General features: G+C 40.3%; 1 protein-coding gene across 8 annotated transcripts in view; it reads left to right on the plus strand.

Moving 5' to 3' along the window:
* NAALADL2 (N-acetylated alpha-linked acidic dipeptidase like 2) overlaps positions 1–20,637 on the plus strand; it is a 400,688-nt gene that overhangs the window by 91,951 nt on the left and 288,100 nt on the right. Inside the window, exon 1 of one of the 8 annotated variants that reach the window (XM_030954168.1) lies at positions 5,855–6,011. The exons of 6 other annotated variants lie outside the window; for them this stretch is intronic. In XM_030954168.1, coding sequence (XP_030810028.1) covers positions 5,969–6,011 — 43 coding nt within the window. In that variant the 5' untranslated portion in view covers positions 5,855–5,968. Of the gene's footprint in view, positions 1–5,854; positions 6,012–10,889; positions 11,012–20,637 lie in introns of those variants that run through there. One more of the 8 variants, XM_030954169.1, reaches the window with a different exon arrangement.

Genomic DNA, 20,637 nt, shown 5'->3' on the forward strand with positions numbered 1-20,637 from the left:
GCAAGCTGACCTACTTAAACTGCAGCCCTTCCCAGCTGTGCTAGATGGATCTAGAGATGTGTGTTCATCTTGCCAAAATCTAAACCCTTTTTTGAAGAGGTGCTTTTTCTAAAAGAGTAAGGATAAAATGGTGATTTTTTTTCCTATTTAGAGCTGATCAGGTTTGATTTCCTGTATTAGGTTCCTAGACTCTGTGCTTCCTAATGTGATCTTAGAATAGTAAGATTTACTTCTTAGTTGTGCAAGATGGAGTTAGTTTTAGCATTTATAACGTGAGCTCTCTTGCTGACAAACTTTCTTCATTCCCTCCCTCTTCCATTCTCCTTTTCTTAAGCTGCTTACTTTTGTCATGCAATTTTTCCTTTGCTTTCAATTATAACTACAAGATTCATCAAAAGTAAGGGTGGTAGAAATAAATTGTGACGAGATTTTTCAGCCAAACAAACAGCATCTTTAAAAAGCTCTGGTTTAATTCTACTGTTCTCCTAAATAATCAAGTGGATCAAAGGGCAGGGGGATTTTTATTATATTTTGTATACTTTGCATTACTATCATTTATAGCCCCAGATTAAAAAGTACCATCTTCTGTGCGCCAGACCTTTATAGGAGTTTAATGAATACAGGAGTTTGTTGAATACAGAAAAGACCAAATTAGAAGGAAACAGAAGAAACTAATCCTTTTTTCCCACCTTCTGCAAACCAACTTCACAGTAATGTGTCTGCAGCTTTGGCTTCTGTGCACTCATCCTTCAGCTGCTCAAGTCTGAAGCTGCTGAAGCTTGAGTTGTTATTTATTTTCTGCAGACCTATTTTCATTAACTAGGAAGTATAAAACATTAAAAGTGAATCAGGAGGCCATTGCTGATTTTGATTGCTAACTTTTTTTTTTTGAGGTTTGGTTGCTAATGCTCTGGGAGTGAAAACTGAGGAGCAGAAACTGATTAGAAAATGGAATTTAAAGGAACTTCAAAAATTGCATTTTGACAAAGCACCTGTTTTCTATGGAGGGAAAAATACTTCTGTGAGGAAAATGGTCTTGTTTTAGCCTTCTAAATCAGGATTTTGAGAGGGAAGAAGGAGAGAGGTTCTGAGTTTTCTTATGGTCATAAAAGGTAAAATAGGTCACATTGTGTTACATTTGCCAATCATGTGAGGACAGTTAGGTCTCAGAGAGACAGAACAGTTACCCATAATTCAGGCATTGTGAAAATAATGTACACATTGTTAACAAAACAACAAAAAATAATGAATCCTTCTTTTTTCTGCATACTAATACATTCCCTTGGCATGTGATTTTCTCACTCAGCAAGGGATTAGGGAGAGCTTGAACAACATGTCAGTCATTTTGCTGGATATGCTTTTGAAAAAGGAGACTGCTCCTCTGTGCAACCTTCTCTGGGATCTGGAAGATCTAAATCTTAATTCTGTTCAGTCCACATCAGTGAGTTGCAAGTCAGAGTGGTGTTTTGGTGTTTTCTGGTCCCTTTAGTAATTGCCTATTATTAATGCTTAGAAATAAATGGGAACAAATATATTTTGTTTCTCACTAAGTTCCAAAGAGGTGATGTTAGCATCTGTGTGAAGTTTTATACCACAGCACCCTTGCAACTGGTGAAAAAGTGGTTAGCACAATTAGAGTTGGAAATAAAATGATGGAGTAAGTCTTCCCTGGGCTTTGCTCACTACTCAGTGCTGTCTGTGCAAGGTCTCTGCTGCTGGCACTCACTCTTTTTTTAGTGCATCATTTGCATTTAGTGCATTATTTGCATTGAAAACCTTTTTCACTGTGGGTTTGAGACTGGTTATCCTTTCCTTTGTGTTTAGTCCATTTTAATTGTGGAAGAAAGTATTTTTCCCTCCCATCTCATGTTTTAATTGAGGTTGTAGCCTGAACAACTGCTTGTAATTTAGAGGGAAACCAAATAGTGCTGTTCCTTTTGCTGTACCATTTTTCATGTGATAAATGAAGTAGCCATGTTGCTCTGAACAACAGAGAAATAAGCAGCACTAACATCAAGAAAACCCAAGCACCAACACTACACAAGCATCAGAATCTGTGCCCCTCTGGTTTCGTGAGGCAGACAGGATTGGCACTGTCCCTTTGCTCCCAGCACTCCTGCCATTGTTGAAGGTGAAATATTTGTTAAATCTGTCAGCCCATGGTGCCAGACAGGTGGTCAGTGCAAGAAACTTTATTGGCTGCTTCTGTCCTGTGATGCGCTTTAAAACACGTGGTTATCAAGGAGCACGTGTTCACAGAGCCTGGTTCAGAGTCATCTCAGCAATTGTGTGAAGGAACTCTGCATAGTCACAGTTCTTATGTTTCAGTTCTGGATATTATTTTGATTATCTCTGCAATTTCATATGTAATAATTGTGTCTCCTTATTCATGTTTTGGAAACACTGGGGCAATATTTTTTAGAAAAAACCAAACCCCAAAATGTGTATTTCCATTCGTTTTGTAGAGTATCTAGTGTAACAAAGCATGTTACCAGTAAGGAGTGACAGCAGCAGTGTTAGCTGTGGGTGATACTGCTTTGTTTGCATTGATTCTATAAAATAACAATATTCTTGAGTAAAAGTGAGAGTCCTGAAAGCCTTTGGGCCAGCACATAGAGGAAACCTTGGCTTTTCTGAAGGCTTTCATTTGTGAGGGCCTCTAGCTTTGCAGACCTACTCTAGGAAGCTTGTGACAAAATTCTCTGCCCATTCTCAGCACTGTTGGTGGGGTGTGCTCTGTTTCCAGTGACATGGAATTTAGGCTTACAGTCATCCATGGTGGCAGCAGGATGATGCAGTGATCGGCTTGCCACGGCTTCATGCACAGCATAACCAAATTTTCTTTTTTTCAGCCCTGATCACTACAATCATCAAATTACATTTCCTTTCACTTTCTGTCAGATCCACTCTTTAGACTAAGAAATATTGTATTTGATGTGCAGTAAATACATAGAATCACTTTCTCTTTTTTTCTTTCTGGGAGCAGAGCAAAGCCACTGCATTTTCACACTTGGGTGTTTCTGGAGAGGGTGAGTGAATTAAGAGTTCCTCCTTTGGAAAACACTCCATTTAAATCATTGCACACAACTGAGCACAACAAACGGTTCTAAGAGAACATAAAAGCAAGAAAGCTGCTTCTCACCATCAGTCATTGTTGAGAGAGGGAGTGTGAAAAATCTTGAGTTTCCGTCCTTTTTGCGCTATTCCCACTTGTAGTCTTCATTTCAAGGGAAGAAGTATTTTCAGTGCTATCATTCTCATCTCTTGAATTCTTAAAAATATTTAAGAGTTAACAGAAGGTGATGTGAGAAAATGCTAGAACTGTAACTACAGAATCCTTCTGTAGGTGCTAAAAGCCTAAAATCAAAACCTTACTCTTGAAGGAAGTGCTGGGAAGGAAGTGCTGGTACTCAGTAGCTAAGGAGAGGAGTTATTTATATAGCCTTAGACTTTCATTTTCTTTGGAATGAGTAGCTCTCCTTGTGGGGGTGGAGGGCACCTCATGGAGTACAGCAGTGAGGGTAAAAACTAATCATTGTGATTTTTTTCCATGCTTAGAAGTAATACCAACATAGGTTATTTAAGGATTTCTCTTTCAAGAGTTGGACAGTTTGGGTTTGGAGAGGGCAGGAATGCTCTAGATGTTGCTCTCGTCAGTTAATTTTCAAATATATTTTACTTTGCAGTGCATAAAGTTACTGATAAATAAACTTGTTTTTCTTAAACGTGTATTAAAAATAGAGCAACCCAAACTTGTTTGTTTATAGAAGCTCAGCACCAAATCTTTGACTTCCCAAGTTTGGTGGTCAAGGAGAAGTTTCTGAATGTGCTCCTCTGCTGTCTCCAGAAATGGATTGTGCAACTTAGGTATCTCTTTTCTTAATAGGGACCTGGTTGAAAAGCCTGAATAGACATAGAGCCTTTAATAAAGGCTCATTGTCTGTTCTTGCACTCTTGTTGTCCAGTAGCTGTCCTAACAGAAGCTTTCAGGAAAGACCACTTTGGTTTTTCACTCTTGAGGCAAACACAAAGCCACCAAAGTTCTTACTTACTCATTTCTCTGCACACCAAAATTTAGGTCTCTGTCCTTAAGCAGAGGAAGCTGCACTAGAACTGAAAACCTCCACTCACTAAACGGATGTTTCAGTGGAATGTTTCACTGGCACTTTCCAGAGAAAACTCAGTGAATTAATTCCAAGATGATGTTCAGCGTTGGAACTGGAGTCAGGGAGCAGCTGGGGAGATTCCCCAGGTGTCTGCTGGAGTCTCACCCCTTGCACTGACCCTGAGCTGGCCAGGGGCAGCTTCAGCTCACTGGCAGTAAATGACAGTAGGATGCATGAGCCTGGTGCATTGTAGGAACCCCTGACTGCAAATTTTGGGCCACGGGCTGACTGTGGGGGAATACATAGCAATAGCTCAGTTAAGCTAAGAGAAATAAAATAATAAAAGGCCTAATTTCAGACCTAAGTATATTTTTCTTTTCTCTTTGTTTTCTTGGTAAAGAGTCTTTTCTGGCTGTGGAGCAATCGAATTAACCCAATTAATGTAATAATCAGGCAAGAATAAAGCATGAACATTTTCTTGTAAACTCCTTCATTTCTGTAAATCAAGTGAAAACTTCTTTTGGAATTCACTGCTCTGATGACTGAGGTTTGGGGGTTGTCTGATTTACCTTCCATAGCAAAACTCAGGACATAAATATCTTTTACTTCAGCTTATGTGATGCTTACCTTGAGGGGTGGGGATGCTCTTACTCCTAAATGAGATTTTTGTTTGAATTAGCGTAGTTTGTTTCAGAAATTTTACTTGAAAAGTATGCTTTACCTAGCCTGAATTATCTTGAAAAGCTCATCTTCTAGTTTTTACCCTCTGTATTTCTGTTTCAATACTTAAAAAAAAAGGAAGAAAAAACAATACATTTTAGTTTTAAAAACAGACTTAATTGCTTCTGGATTACAAAACTTTTCTAACGCTATTGATTAGACCATTTTGAGTGTAATCCAGATGGAGCTTAACATGGGGAGAGCTAATTACCTCTTTTAAATTGCAGTTTTTTGTTCCTTTAAAATAACGCTGTGTCTTCTCTTTGATTTTTGTCATTGGCAGTTGCGAATGTAAATGTTGAAATAAAACTAACTTTGAAGGCAGAGAGACAGGTGTGCCTTTTCAACAAATTGATTACAAATGTATCAGACACCTGTTGTTTGATTTATGTGGCAGAAAAGAGCAAATATTTTCTTGTAACTCAGTTGGGAGTGTGGCTGGATAAGATAATCTCCTTGTGCTGGAGAGGGAGGATAAGACAAGCAAAACAACCTTTTGTTTTGTTTAGAAGCCCTTTTTGTTAAACAATCAAAACAATATTGAAATTGCAGTGTTGAAGGAAAGCATTTTCCTTGGGGATAATCCTTGGGAAAGGCAGGGGAAGGGTGGGTTGGGTTTGAGGTTCCTTGCAAAGATTTTGCCAAAGGGGCTCTGCATGGCAGCGATCGTTGCTCTCTTTGGTGGAGAACTGCAAAGTTCCCATCCCAGGTGCTGGTTTGATAGTTAACATTTAGATTTCCTACGAAATGCAAATTCAGAGGTTCTCTAAAAGCAGTTGCAAAATTTCTGTGGTCTTTGGCATTTTGTCCCAAGCACCTGCCACGAACCAGAGAGACCTGCATCTTGCAGCCTGTGTGAAAGTGAAAGGAGAGGGTGGGGAGCCCAAGAGGAGACAAAGCCGCCTTGCCCGAAGCACATGTTAATCAAAGCAGATCAAAGGATATGATGTCAGTTTATAGAGAAACAGGTCAGGCAGGCCCAGGTAGCTCAGGAAGCAGGATACTGATTATTCCCAGAAGAAAGTCAGGTATAGGGTTACCGCGCCACGGTGGGAAGTCAGGAGGTCAGAACTTGCACAGCAACCACGTCCCCTGGCTGGAACAGCTCAGCTCCTCTCAGGGGAGTTTATAATTCAGTGGAAATGGGAGAGAACGAGCCCAGTGCAGCGAGTGCAGCCCAGCCAGGTAAGCACACGTGGAATGCTGTGCTGTCGGGAGCTCTGGGGCATCCTTGCCCTGCGTGTGGGAGCTTGTTGTGCTGCCGGCTGTGCAGCGTGTCCACGCGATGGGACCTGTCCTTGCATGTGTTTTGGGGAAAGGAGGAAATCCACATCACTCATCTCTGCAATGCATTATTGAAAAAAACCCACTGCTTGCATTTTAGGAGGGCAAGGAAAAGTCTGATAAGATCATGTAAGCATTTGGCACTCTACTGTCAATAAAGCTTGCTTTAAATTTAAGGTGATCTGTGGATGTTGGGGTTACTGTTCTGTAGCTTTGTAAAACCTTCCGCAAATGCTTTTTGGGTAGGAAGTGCTTGGCACAACTACTTTGCACAAATTTCCTGCCTGTTGCATGTGAGCAGGGCATGGCAGATACAGGGAGATGAAAGATGTTTTCTGTTTAGCATTCGTGCCTTATTTCAGCTTGTTGCCTTTGTGTTTTTTTCCTTTTGTGGGTTGTTCTGAGGTTACACCAACACATGCATGCAAAATAGCCCTTGTGGGCACTTGTGTGACAAACTGTAAGAACAGAGTATTCTGTCCTAGGTATTTTAAATTTTCAATAGAATCCTGAACGCAACACTTCATAAATCTTGCTTAGTCCTTCTTTTGCAACATTAATGTCAAGTTTTTGCTTTGAGAAAGAATGTTTTCCCAGCAGCCCTTTTTTCTTTCAACAGGCTGTTTTAACATCCCAGAAAATATTATCATCCTGGGGAATTATTCCATTATTTTATCTTCTTAGCATTCAGTGGGTTTTTTCCCCTGACATTCAGCCCATGCTTTGCTTTTGCTTAACTTTACCAGTTTCTTCCTGGCCTCTTTCTCATGCTCTGCATATAAGGGATATAGCTTTGTGTCTATTTTGTGTTTTGCAAGAATCCTTAAACCATTGTAAAATTTTCAAAAGGTTTTCTGAGAGCTGGAGTGGTAACTTTCTAGTCAGTGACAAGATGTGTTGTTATTTTTCCCTTGAAGTTATTCTTTATATGCATGCCTGCATGTAATCCAGGGTTTCAAATGCGTGTCTCAGATTTCCATATTTTGTAGGGAATAACTCTATCATTGCTGGAGCAGGTTCAGTTCACAGAGATCTTCTATTCCACTGCCTTTCTCTCTCTCTCTCTTTTTTTTTTTCCTGTATTTTAATAATTATGTAGGAACAATCCAGAAAATATATGGCAGCAAATTAGATTTTGATCTAATTTGCTTAAGTAAAGCAGCAGGAATATTCAATGCTGTACAAGTCTAAATGCCATTTCAGGCATGGCAATGAAAGAATTGATATTGTTTCTTCCTCTCTTTCTTCATTGAGGACCTGACTTGTGGTTACAGGGGTTTGCTGCTCAGAAGGTTGTTCAGTCTAACTCCAGTCTTATTTTCTGTGCTGTACATGAGGAGCTATTTTACTTCTGCCAATATAATCTATGAATAAAACGGATGGAAAATATTTGCAAGCATGTTGTATTTTATACAGGTCTTTTGGGAACTATGATTGTGATTCTGGCTTAATTTGTGCCTTTTCTCTATTAGCCTAAGTGAGCTTATTCAAATGGAATTCCTCTTGATTTGCACTAATGGAAATGGGACAAGAGTTAGGGCTGCACAGTAATTTTGGCTTAAAAAAAATATATTCTGTGTGTGCATACATGCAAACGCACATGCACACCCCCAGTGTCACTTTGTCAGTTGCCATCAACCTTATTTCCGTGTGTGCTTGTTTTTAGAAACTGTCCCAAATAATTGGTGATTCAACTGGCATTTTTTAAGGAAAGAAAGGTGCAAAGATTAACATTACTCAAGATACCTGTCAAAACCACTGCTAGTGAGACAACCTGGGTTCCTTTTCATGTTATTTTTTTTTAGACAACTTTGAGGCTTGTGTGAATTACTAAAGGTGCCAGATTGACAGCCCTGGAGGCTGGCTTCACTTATTCATTAGCAAAAGAGATGCGGCCTGGGCAGCAGGTGCACAAACCTTCTTGCTCTGCAGTACCCATGGCTTCAGTTCTGCTGTGAAAAAAACCCTGGTTTTGAGGATCCAGGGTTTCAGTCCTGCTCCCTCCTTGCCTTTCCCTGCAGCATTTTCTTCTAATGGTGTTGTGATGATTAGGCTGGAGCCCTAAAGACTACACAGAGCCCTTTATTTGATTTCCCCCAGCAGCCGTCAGATGGGGAAGGAGGCTCGGGGCTTACATAAGTCAGTAATTCTCGCCATCTGGTCAATCAGTAAATATAAGGTCACTCTGCCGTCACAGCAGTTTTGTTTTGCACCAAGTACAGTAAGCCCAGAGAATAAATTAACTCTTGGTTCCGTCCGTTGTTGTTTTGCTGCTGCTGGCAGTGGTTCAGAGCCCCGTTCCCGCAGCCGGGGTGTGACAAGTGAAAAGAGCAAAGCTCTGAACAATGGGGCTGTGCCTGCCAGCCATGGATTGATTCCTGGTTCAGGCAGTGAACTGAGAGCCCTTCAGAAATGCACTGAAGCTCACCAGGAGTACCTTGGACTTTTGTGGTGGTTTGGGTTTTTTCCCTCTTTTGTTGTTGTTGAGTTTTTTGCTTTTAGAATCAAGATCCGTTCCCTTCGCATGACTTGTTTTCAGTCTTCCCATGAATTAAGTACTGTTTACTGGAGAATGTGACAATATAAGCCCCACAAGATGCAATTACTGTGAATTTTAATTTGATGACATTGTACATGAGTTGTAATTGATTTTACACTGTATTGTGTTGCTAGATGATGGTAGCAGCTTTGCTGGCTTGCTAAGTGTGTGTAATCCGTGCTTGCCTCTGGCCCACAGAGGAGAGAGCTGAATTGAGAAGTTCAAGTTAATGCAGCTTGTTCTTCTGGTTCTTGAGAGGCACAAGTAAGTGAGCAAGAATGAGGGGAGTCATATAAGCATTATTAATAAAACATCATAGAAAATTTGAGTTTTCTTCAGGGCTCCCTTATGTGCTGCTTATTAATGTAACTTAAACATTTTTATAACTCGTTTCATTATATATATATATATATATTTAATATAAACATATTATTAAACAGCTGCATTATTTCTAAAAGCAGTTCCCAGCAAGTTCAGATTCCCTCTGCAATTAATCTGGGCTTTGGATGAGCTCCGAGTGTGTGTTCCTTAGGGTTTGTTCTTGTGTTCTGATGTTGATTTTTAGATCAATATATATGTAGTTTCATGAAATATTTACAGACCAGGTCTGAAAGAAGCAGCTACTACTTTTTGCTGAGAGAGGTGATAGGAAAATATCAAGAGCCTACATAAAGATCCTGGCATGCTTGCATGGAGCACTGGGAATTGAGAAGGGAATGTCCCAGAAAGCAAATTTCAGTCTCAAATGTCTTTCTTACTTCTTGGCTACCATGTCTACCCAGCTTCCTAGGCTACATGAACAATTTCCTTTCAGGTTTGTGTTTTTGAGCAGGGCTCTAAATAATGCTAACGAATGCTGTAATCAGCTGCAGTTATTAACTGGGGGCTCTCTGACAAAAAGTGGCAATTCTGAAGGTGCATTGTCAAAGTGCTTCTCTCCCCTTGCTGTTGGATGACCTCAGCCCTGCAAGTCGAGGTTTTCTCTCTGGACAGTTACTGACAGAACATCACCAGGTCCCTTTTTGGCTCTTTTTGAATGATAATAGCAAGGGTTTCCTGTGACAGCATTTCTTGCACAGCTTGGCTCTATTCCCCAGCCAGGTACAGTAACAATAGGTAATTTAAAATAATTCGTTTTATTGCTGCCTCCTGTCGATTTTTGACTTTCATTTCAAAGTGGTGAATCTAGAAAGCTGGAGAAGTATGTTCTGATCACTATCCTGGTGCTGTGAAAAATACAAGATTTAAATAGTCCCGCAGAGCCATCAGCAGCTGGAACAGCACAGAGCACTCTTTTTTCTTCAGCTGAAGTAATTTGAACATTTTCAGGGTGCTTTTAACTCTTTTATCACAGGAATACCTGGGCTTTTTTAGCTTTCATTTCCCAATTCATATGTGCTCACAAATAAGGAGTTGAGATTTCAGTTCTACACAAATACTATCACTAATATAAGCCTATTAAATCTGAGAAAACTGCATAAATTGAAGCATGATAAGAGGGAATCTGTCTGCAATGGTGAGAATTGACCACAAAACTAGATATCAAGCCCAAGATTTTCAGCTCCAGTCTACTTGGTATTATTGTTGTTTTGCTGTCACAATCCCTTCCAGTTCTTAAAGGTATGTTGCAGATGATTGCATCCTAATATGTGTGCCTGAAAATGAAACAAGATAGCAACATCTTGCTGCAATAAGTAAAACTGAAATTGAAAACATAGTAGATGTACAGCAAAAGGATTATGTTTGCAAAGTGTTTAAAAACTTTTCCTCATAAAGCTGCTTTAACCTTTGAAATTCTACCAAATGTAGGAATGAGCCCTTGTCAGCAGTAGGGTCTGTCAGATTCAGTGTTTGCCACGCTAGGGAAGTGATCCAAGGGAAGTTGTTGGTTTTTCCCCCAGTACATCATTGTTCAGTGTGTGTGGTAAGGGTTATGTTTGTTTTGGCTGCTCCTGCACCTCTTTTTCTGAAAGTCAGTCACTTAGTGGAGAAAAGCAAAGAGCGGAGGTTGGCGCGGGGGGAATATCAATGTGGGCTGAGCAGCTCAGGCAAAGGAAACCTGGTGTTATGTAAACTTCTTATGCAGATATGAGCTAGTTCATAAACTAAAGAGTGCTCTGCATTCATAGCAGGCCCTGACAAGCTCTCTTTTTTCCCCCTTCTTCAAGTACTGGAAGTTTTCTGGAAGCGCCTGGAAATTTTTCCATCTCTATACAGGGATTTCATTCCATAGTCCTAGTGCAAAAGGTGGTGATGGTGAGAGGTTTTATTTTATTTTTCTTTTTCCTTTTCTTGAAAAAACAGCATCTCCACTGATCATCATCACAGTGGAGCAGTGTCCTGAATGCTATCATGTCTTGCAGTGAGTTCTTGAAATGTGTTTTTTAAAGACAAGTGAGGTTGGGTTTTTGTTGCAATGTCATTCTGATCCAGGTCTTTAGAATTTTTTTTTTCTTGAGTGTTTGGTTTTGTGTTGGGGGATTTGGCTGGTTGGTTCTGTTTCCCCCTCCCCTCCTCAAGGCCCAGTCTCTTAATTAGTCTCCTGGTTATGGGATATATAGAACTGAGACTAATAACTGCAAAGCTGTTCATTTTGCATTTAGCAATCAGAGAAGCAAGAAGGATTGACTTCATGTACATCAGGCAAGTAGATGGAAATCATTGCAAACCAACAGTGAACTTCAAAGAGATTTATCATTTTCTACCCCTTTGAAAAAAATGCACGTTCTATGTAATATTGGGGCTTTTCACTCAAATTTTAAAATTCTCGGTTTTTTAGAGTCCACTGTCATGTTTCATGGGTGGAGAGCCACAGGTACCTTTGGGCCTGCCTGGTACCAAGGGTCAGCTCTCTTGGAGTGTTGCTGCAGCTGCTTCTGCCTTTTTCCAGTTTCATGTTTCTGGTTAAATTTTGGACATATCCTGAAGCTCTCTTAGCATCAGAAGGACAAAAAGCATAAGCTAAAGGTAACTAAATCCATCCCTGTAGAAACAGTTACAGAAAGTGGAGCTGTGCTTTTTAGCCCAAATGTTACTCTGAATCCGTAGTGCTAGGCATAATAGCTGGCTTTGTCAATTTATATATATATTCATCTTTTTCTTCAAGTAGTGCTTTTAAAAGTGGCATTTCTGCTGTCTGTGTTTGCTCAGATTTTCTGTGCCTTCATAACACAATTAAGTTTACCACATTTTATTCCTGCTAGCCTTGCAAAGAGGGATTGAGTCAGACTGTATTTGTTCTTGTGCTTCATCAGCAGAAATGTTTGCCAGCTTTCTAGTTTTGCTTTATTTGTGAAAATGCAATGAATGGGGTTACACTGGTATCAGGAGGGTTTAATTTGGTTTGTGTTGTTATTAGCCTTGATTGAGAAACGAGCAAGAAATAATCCAGTTACTCTTCCACTGCCCAGGGATGAGTTTCTAGGGCTGATAGCAAATAAATACATCTCTTTTCACTGATAAACCAAGTCTATTTGGCCTGATAGTTACAGCAAACCCAAGCCATGGGATGGTTGTGCAGGATTGTTGTTTCTCCATCCTTATGGAAGCGCAGTTGTCCTTGATCAACTCTGCTCTCTTCTTCTTTGCTCTCTGTATGCCTTGGATAGAGGACGGACTCTCAGGGTTATAAATATACAGCTGTTCACATATGGCAGTAAATTTAATTTAAATTGCCATATATTGCTGTAGCTCCTGGCAGCACCAGTGACTCTGGGACCTGGCACCCCCTCCATGGAGGAAAGGCACGGTGAGCTCTGAGGGACTGACATTCAGTTCTCTGGCACTTCATGGGCATTGTGGCCACCTCCTGTAAACTGGAGCACAGCTTAACTGGCAGATAATTATATAAACCCTGTCTTCTGCATGCCTGAACAACAAAGTGTTTGTAACTCCTGCTTTCCTGATATAGAGAATTCTTTCCTAGTTACTGTTTCTATACTTACCAGATTACATGAAGAAAGCATAAAATCCTTTATATTATCCATAAACATAATAACAAATGCTACACTATATAACTTAGACTTAGTCAATAATTCTAGACTTAGCCTGAGGGGCTGAAGAGAAAATTATTCCTGTTACAAATTTTAATTATGCCATAAACTCTGGGAAATAGCTATTGATCTTCAGCATCTGGCATCAGAAATGTCGCCTGCTTTTTCTGGTTATTTAGTTTGTCAGTAGCATTGTCATATAGGATAAAAATAAAAAATGTCACAGGAGATGAAGATGCACCATATGCAAATGAGAATATTTTGGTTTGTTTATGTACTAAAAATATTTTATTGCTGAAGAGTTTTTTGTTTCTTACCAGATTTTTTTAGCTATCTCCAGAGAAATTTGCATTTGAGATGCAAGAAAGCAAATTCTAATTCTATCAAAGACTCTTTCTCACCATGGGATGCTGTAATGTGTACAGTGTGTTTCTTGTCTTAGAGGTACATTTAAAATTGGAATTCAATTAACTTCTCTGTTGTGGAAGAATTATAATTTCAAGGGCCAGATGAGACAATGGCTGGAACTTTATTTCTGCATTTGTTTTCTTAAACCAGGGCTGTTACATGATGACTGTTAGTGTAAAAATTTTAAGTCAGACTTAAAATAGTAACCTAGAAATTCTGATCTGCTCTGAAATCAGTGGCTCAGTGGCACAGTGAGCTCTTACACAGATGCTGCAGAGGAGAAGGAAAAGCTTTTAAGAAGTTTTAATTTTGGAGCAGGATGCACTGAGAACAGAACTAGAAATGCAGACCACCTTTCTAATCCATGTTAGGCCTAGAGCCACGTGTGTTGTTTGGTGGTTGGTCTGCATGTGTTCCATGAGGTTTGGTTGTAGGTGATTCCCCAAAAACAGTTTTGGGTGACTGGAAATAAAGGCTGTACTCCAGTAAAACTCGAGTGCAGGTGTCTCTGTAGGCAGGGTAACAAAGCTCCCTTTCCTTTCCCATGTCCAGAATGTTTGAGAAGACACTGCTGTGAGGCAGATGAGAGGTAGTTTTCCTTGTCCAGGAGAATTGGAGCTACACAGGGTGAAATGGGTTGGAGAGCTCCAAAGAATTGGCCCTTGGAAGGACAATTGAGGGCAGCTCACCACGAAGACAGAAATAACAGAGGCTCTGAGTGCTGAGCAGGTGCCTGGGGGGCCAAAAGCACTTTGTGCTTTCCCTTCAAGTGTCTGAAGCAAGGAGGGAATTGTGTGGGAATGTGAGAGAAACAAGTGCTGCTGGCTCAGTGCAGCGATACAGTGAACCCAGTCTAAGTGCCAAGCATTGATGTGAAAAGGAAGGATGTTTGTAAAGCTGTACCACGGGATTAGAAGGAGCTGTGTAAAGGAGACTCCCAGGAGCACCCTTGAGAAATACTGTACTTGTCTCCCAGTTAGAGCAAGGGATGGGAGCACCTCTGTCCCTTCCTGCTTGGTGGTTTTACATAAATTTTTACCTTCTTTTCTTCACCCTGTGGTGAGCTATGTGTTACGATACACGGCATCTGAAGTTTCTCAAACTTTGTGCACATGACTGTGACCTCTTACAGAAGAAGTAAACTCAGCAAAGTAGGACAAAGCTGACTTCAGAGGGGCAGCTTGTGGTGGCTGCTGCCAGCTCTTCAGCAGGAAATTTCTCCCTCTAAGAGTACCTGCCAGTGGCGAATTGATGCTCAAACCCTCCTGGCTGACTTCACTCAGCCTGGCTTTGAGCAAAAGGGATAGAAACAAATACCACTGAGGCTTGCAGGCATTTGGGGTGGCCAAGCTGACAGGTTGCGCTCCAGCAGGTAAACGGAAGCCTATTAAGAGCACACAGAGACAAAATGTGTTGTGTGAGCGTCAGGTGTTTTTTGGGATGGACCTCAGTGAGGCAGACAGCTGTGGCTGTTTCAAGGACACGGAGCAACCATGTGGTTTCTGAAGGATTTCTGTGTCAAGTTCTGACTTAAATATTTTCATGTAGAACTGAATGTCTAAATCAAAGCTTGCATCTGTGTTCACTTTACAGAGCAGGACCAAGGTGGCATCTCCATCTGACTGCAGAGCCCTCTCAGCAAAATGTAAAACACAGCACCATCCCCAATTTTGTGTTCTCTGAAGAGCCCTAGCAGAACTTGAATAATACTTTTTTGTCTGCTTTCATTTTCTAAAAAGAGCGAAATGTGTGAAATGTGTGCAGTTTTCACAGGGAAAGTGAACCATTGAAATGCCTAGTTCTCTCTAAAAGCTTCCAACAGCTTCTGAACCCAGACCTGCAGTTACCCTTTAGCCGTTTATTTAGGCCTTGTACTCCAGGAAAGTTCTGCCATTTATGTGTTCTACCATTTATTCTGGTGACAAAGAGAAGCTCAATACCTTGAAAAATGTAAGCTCTAATTTTTATATACCTGAATTTTTCTGTCTATTGTTTCTGGCTGGCAGGTCGGATTAGTACTGCTGCTGTACGCAGGAACTTAAAATTCATGTTGGTGTGTCACTGCAGTTACTACACTCCAGCCACCACACCAGAAAACTATTAACTTTCAGTTAATGATAACAGAAACTGTTTTATAATATACTGTGAAATTACATAATCGTCTGCAAAAAGTGTAAAGATTTTATATTAAGAAGCAATTAAACATTGGGGGATTTTTGTTTGTTTGTTTCTTTTTAACAAATTGTAAGACATGCAGTTAATTGGCTTTTGCTTTGGAGGGAATTTGTGCTTGCTGTAGCATGGTGTCTGCTCTAACAATAGATGTCTGCCACTGAATTTTGGGATGTTTACATGCAAGGGGAGGCCCTTTTTGATAGGGAGAGAGTAAAGTGGAAGCTTGCACCCATTAAATCTCAGTGTCATGTTGTACTCTGGAGACAAAGCCACAGATGGGCTAAGAAAGAAGGACTTGTCTCAATTTTTGGCTGAACAACAGATTTTCTCTGTTGGCTTGGTTGCCCCTTGTCTTGCTTCGTGCAAATAACTTGCTTCACATTTCCCCTTAAGTCTCATTTGAGATCAGCAGCAGGAGCTGCCCGTGCTCTGCAGGCAGCACAGGGTTAAACTCCGTCAATAGCTCTCGAGTGCCTTTATCTAAGGAAGGTAAATACCATATCAATATCCCAAGGACTACTGACAAGTGCCTTTGTGGCTTTAATTGGCTCAATTCTAGCAGTAGAGAAGAAGAGTGTTCAAATGAAATGAAAAAAAACCCAAGGTCTTCTGTGCATAAAGGTGGGGTTTGAACAAGCTGGGCTAAAAATCAAGAGGATGTATAAAACTCCATGAAGGATGGGAAGTGAAAGGTTGGAAAAGAATGAGGAGCAAAATGAATGTGATAATTTGCCCAGAAAACATTTGTGCTGCAGTTGTGGTCAGTTAGGAAACCTGGCAGCGCCAGCCACTTCCCTTTGCACTGATAGAAACCTCAAATCAGGGAGGAGGTTTCCATTTTCCCCAGGGTGTTCCTTGTTTCAAGACACACTTTCCCAACACCCATTTGGCCATACATCCCAAACGCCGTGAGCACTGTGCTAATAACAGGGTTATAAACCAGGCTGGAATGTGAGTCTGGATGTAATCTTGTGTGTTCCCTCCATGGTGTGCCATGTGGAAGATCCAGGGCAGGTTTCTGGGTGAGGGAGGGATTAGTTCCTTCAGTGCCCAGTGGACAGCAGTGAAGTGAAATCTTCTTTTTATCTTGTACTTTAAAGTTCAGTGTCAGTCTAAGTAGCTCTAAGCACACTCCAGAGGTGATACAGAAGTGAAAGGTTCCCTGTATATCACTTCAGTGTTGTTTCTTTTTCTGCTTTATGGCATTTCCAGCTCCTTCTATAATGCAAATATCTGTGTGCTTCATACATGAATTCTCGAGTATTGCAGGGATTATTTTGGGAGGGTTTTGTAGGTTGGTTTGTTTGTTTTTCTTTTTATTTATTTATTTTTTAATGAGGATGAAAATTTATCTAGCATAATGATTAGATATTTATTTGACTCATGGAAATGCTAAGTATTGTAAGATTTCAAACATCTTCGGGGAAAAAAAAATCCAGCCCCCTAAATTTACTTTAATCAAATATTATCCCAAACACAGTCTTTCTAAAGTGTGAAAGCTGAAATTTGGCTTGGAAATGCAGTGTATTGCTTTGTTTATTCTGATATCATTGCATGTTGTATTTTTAAAGGTAAGCTGTATCCTGCAGTGTTGGATGTCTTGGAGTCAGCAAACAGCAGGTGCTGACATCTGGCTCTGCTGAAGGTGGCTCTTCACATCCTTCAGGGACTTCTTGGGTCCCTAAACCAGTCTGCCCCTCGCCACTGCACCCTCCAGCTGAAGGTGAGGGATTCCAGGTTACACATCTGGAAATCCTGTCCCAGCCTTGCCTGGTGGTGCAAGCACAGGAGTTAATTGATCTGTGACCTGAAATCCATTTTGGAGGCACTGGGAGCCTGGGGTTGGGTGGGAATGTGTGCATGCACAGGCACACGGTGATCTGGCTTTGCCTGCAGCCATTTCCCAGAAATCAGGAGCGCTCAGAACACCCAGAACCTCCCAGAGACCAGGGCAGAGACAAATGAGCCGAGCAGCGAGGGAGGGTTGTACAACGCTTGGTGCACGTGTTCTGTGGTTACACAGGAGCAGTGATTAAAGTTCACCATTGTTTACACACTTATCTTATTACTGAATTCACCTTTAAAAAACTTAGGGTTCACATGTTTTGCCTTTCCCTTACATGGTTGTGCTCCTAACCTAGGAAGTCAGTGGTACATCCCCAGGCAATAATCATATTATTTCTCCAGGCATCCACCTTGGTCAGCAAACCTTTCCTGAACAGAGTCTGCAGAGGTGGAAGAGGTGTTTTTATTTCTTTAGATCTACCCAAAAGCAAGGGAAAAATCAAACTGATTCTGAGACCAAAAACGGAGTCTTAGTGTCTAGATATATGTAGCCTAAGGGTATTGTGTTCCCTTGTTTCTTTTATTTATGTAAAATTGTAGCTTTATTTCTGTCTATTTCTTTGTCTTTAATGCCAACCAAAAGGAAACATTTTGCTGGATTTAAGGTTTGTGTCCCAGTTCTGCAGCGTGGATGATTCCTGCTGTGCTCCAAATGAGTGAGGATAAGGTCCAGTAAAACCTGGCTTTTGTCTGTTTGTCAGCTGTTGGGTTTCAGAAACTTGGATAGTTCTTTTTTTTTTTTTCCTCTGAGTTTGGTGTCAGATGCAGCCATTTGAACTGGATTGCATCTTTTATTGCAATTACAGCAAAGCTAAAAGATGCAGGAAAGAAAAATCACCTTCATATTTCAAAAGAGATGTTTTATAAAAAAAGTAAAATAAAATGGGTTTTCTGTTTATTCAGAAACAGGTGTTTTTTAAACCAAATCATGAACTTGTACTCAGATTTAATTTATTGTTTAATTTTGTACCAGTCCTTAGAAAATAAACTGCCTTGGGAGCAAGTGAGCTGGAGTTTTCTATATGCTGAAGTCTTGGAATGAGGCTTCTTTCAGCAGAGTTCAGCATCCCAGGAAAAGAAACAAAATTGCTGATGAAGCAGGCTCATGTATATAGATATTTGCCAGGGTTTTAAAAATGCAGCAATCTCAGTTTGCAGCACAACTCTACCAAAGTCTGAGTAATTGAGTTCAGTCCAAATCAAATCTCAGTCTTCAAAACTCAGGCTTTTAAAAAGTGGAGTTTGTGTTGTTTTCTTTTTTCTTTTTTTCCTGGCTGTGGGACTCTGGCTGTGTTCAGGCATTTCATCCTCACTGCCTCTGAGTGCAGACAGGTCCTAAGTGGAGACAATGAAACCCAGCTGGTAACTTTAAATTATTTCTGACCAGATGTGAAATCGCCCACTGAAATTTTGCGATGGTCATCTTCTTTTCCTTTATGGAAATTCTTAGCTGATAAGCAAACACAAATCTTTGAGAATGAGGGTTTGAACTGAACCCAAGCTTTAAAACTTCTCCTGACTTGCAGTAATATTCTTCAACAGATTACAGGCATTATAAGCCCAAATATACGTGTTTGTTTTGCTAAGTTTTTGCTAAATCTTTTTAACATATTTTTCCTGACAATCACAGTCTATTTGAATTCTTCCTCTCGAAGACTGAGTAAAATTGTCTGCATTTCGTTTAATTCACTTCATCTTGTTTGTATTTCTCAGTCAGAATTGGAAGAGGGAGTATCCAGTCCACCCACTGACCCATGTCTGGCTTTCCAGGGAAAGTCAATTGTATATATTAAAAAAGGGTCATGTTTATCCTATTGGAGTGCTTCTGTTTGACAGGCTGTTTATTGCAACTATTTTTTCTTGTTTACTTTTTTTTCAATGGTATATATGGGCTAAAAGTTGTAATTGGCCATATTTTCTGTTTTGTCTTGGTTTGACTTTGGGATTTGTTTTGGGAAGTGAACGCTGAGGTCTTTGAATAGGCACATCTGTTGTGAAGATGGAAAACTGATAGAGGCATGATTGCTTACTGTAATAGGAGAAAATTAAAATCCTGTATTCCATGGAGCAGAACAGGAGCAGAATGCTGAGATAGCCCATTTGAAAAAGCAGAATTTTAAACGTTCCTGGGTTGTTCAGTTATCGTTTGAAAACCCCGTAACCATGAGGCATTGCAGCCATTTTAAATTACTTGTATATAAATGTTTAAATTATGCCAAGTATAAAGATAAGCATTTCTATTATACTTCTGATTTTGGAGATCATCAGTAACTTCCTATTCTTCATAAAGTTCAATTTCATGCAAGAGTAACTGATGTTTTCAGCTGCAGTCAGTGATGCTGGGGCTCTGCAGAGCTGTTGGGTGTTGAGGGAGAAGGATCCAAAGAGAAATAATTTAGAATAGCCTACGGTTGATTTACTAAGGTCATTGTGACAGTGTATCCATATCATGTTATTAAACACAAACATTATCATATTAGTCATTTTATGTATAATTATAACTGTATAATTACTCTATTTTATATACCCAGCTTTGTGCCCATTAGCTTTTAGTCTTAAATCGTTAAAGGCAGATTTTAACTTCCATATGAATATGAATGCACTTTTTACTTAATAAGGTCAGTCTTCTTTAAAAAAGAGCTCAACATCCTGCAGATGTTGCCTTTACCCATTATTAAAGTTTCCCTTTTTCAATCAAAACTTAATATTTCTAGACAGTTTGTCTTTCTATAATTAACTGAAATTAGGACATAGTGAAAATCTGTTTATAACTACTGTATTAGTCCTATTTGAAATTATTGTCTTCTTTCCCATAATGAATCAAATTTCTAATAATTCTTCCTGCTTACTAATTTGCATTGCTGTCTGGCTGCCTTGCATTTAATCAGAGAGAATAAACTGCTAATAGATCACCAGGAACCTGTCAGGAGCGCCAGTGTAGCAGTGTGAGTGCTGCCAGGGGATGGAAATACCTGGAAATGATGGGCTCAGTCCATTGGGGGTTTCACCCCTGCTCAGAAACACAATGACTGGCATCTCAAAACCTTCAAGAGAAGCTGCGGTAACCCAGATCTGTAATGGGACTTTGTGCTTATCTAGGAACCCCCTGTTTTCTGCCTGGCTTAGAATGCTGCTCTCATCCTGCTGTCCACCAGTGAGCAGCAGAGATGTGTTTGTTTCGGTGGGAAGTGTTACAGGAATGCCTGGGTTTGTGCTGCTGTTGGTTTCCATTCACTGCGTTAACAGAGGGCTCTGCCTTGAGCTGGAATGCTCTGCATGGTCAACTGCAAAAATGACATTTGCAGCTAGTGCTGAAAAAACCCAGCTGGGAGCTGGACACTTTCTTTGGTAAGGACTTCCTATTTACAGAAATAGTACAGAATACAGAATAGTTTGTGGGTATTAAATATTAGACAAAAAGACCAATGATGAAGTGATGTATTCTTAACTTCCTTCCTGTGCTTATATTGCCAAAAACCTGGTCCAGTGGAAGGTGTCCCTGCCCATAGCAGGGGGTTGGAACTACATAGTCTTTACATTCTTTCCAACCCAAACCATTCTACAGTTC

The sequence above is a fragment of the Camarhynchus parvulus genome, chromosome 9, assembly GCF_901933205.1.
Source record: "Camarhynchus parvulus chromosome 9, STF_HiC, whole genome shotgun sequence".
In the NCBI taxonomy this organism is placed as follows: Eukaryota; Metazoa; Chordata; class Aves; order Passeriformes; family Thraupidae; genus Camarhynchus; species Camarhynchus parvulus.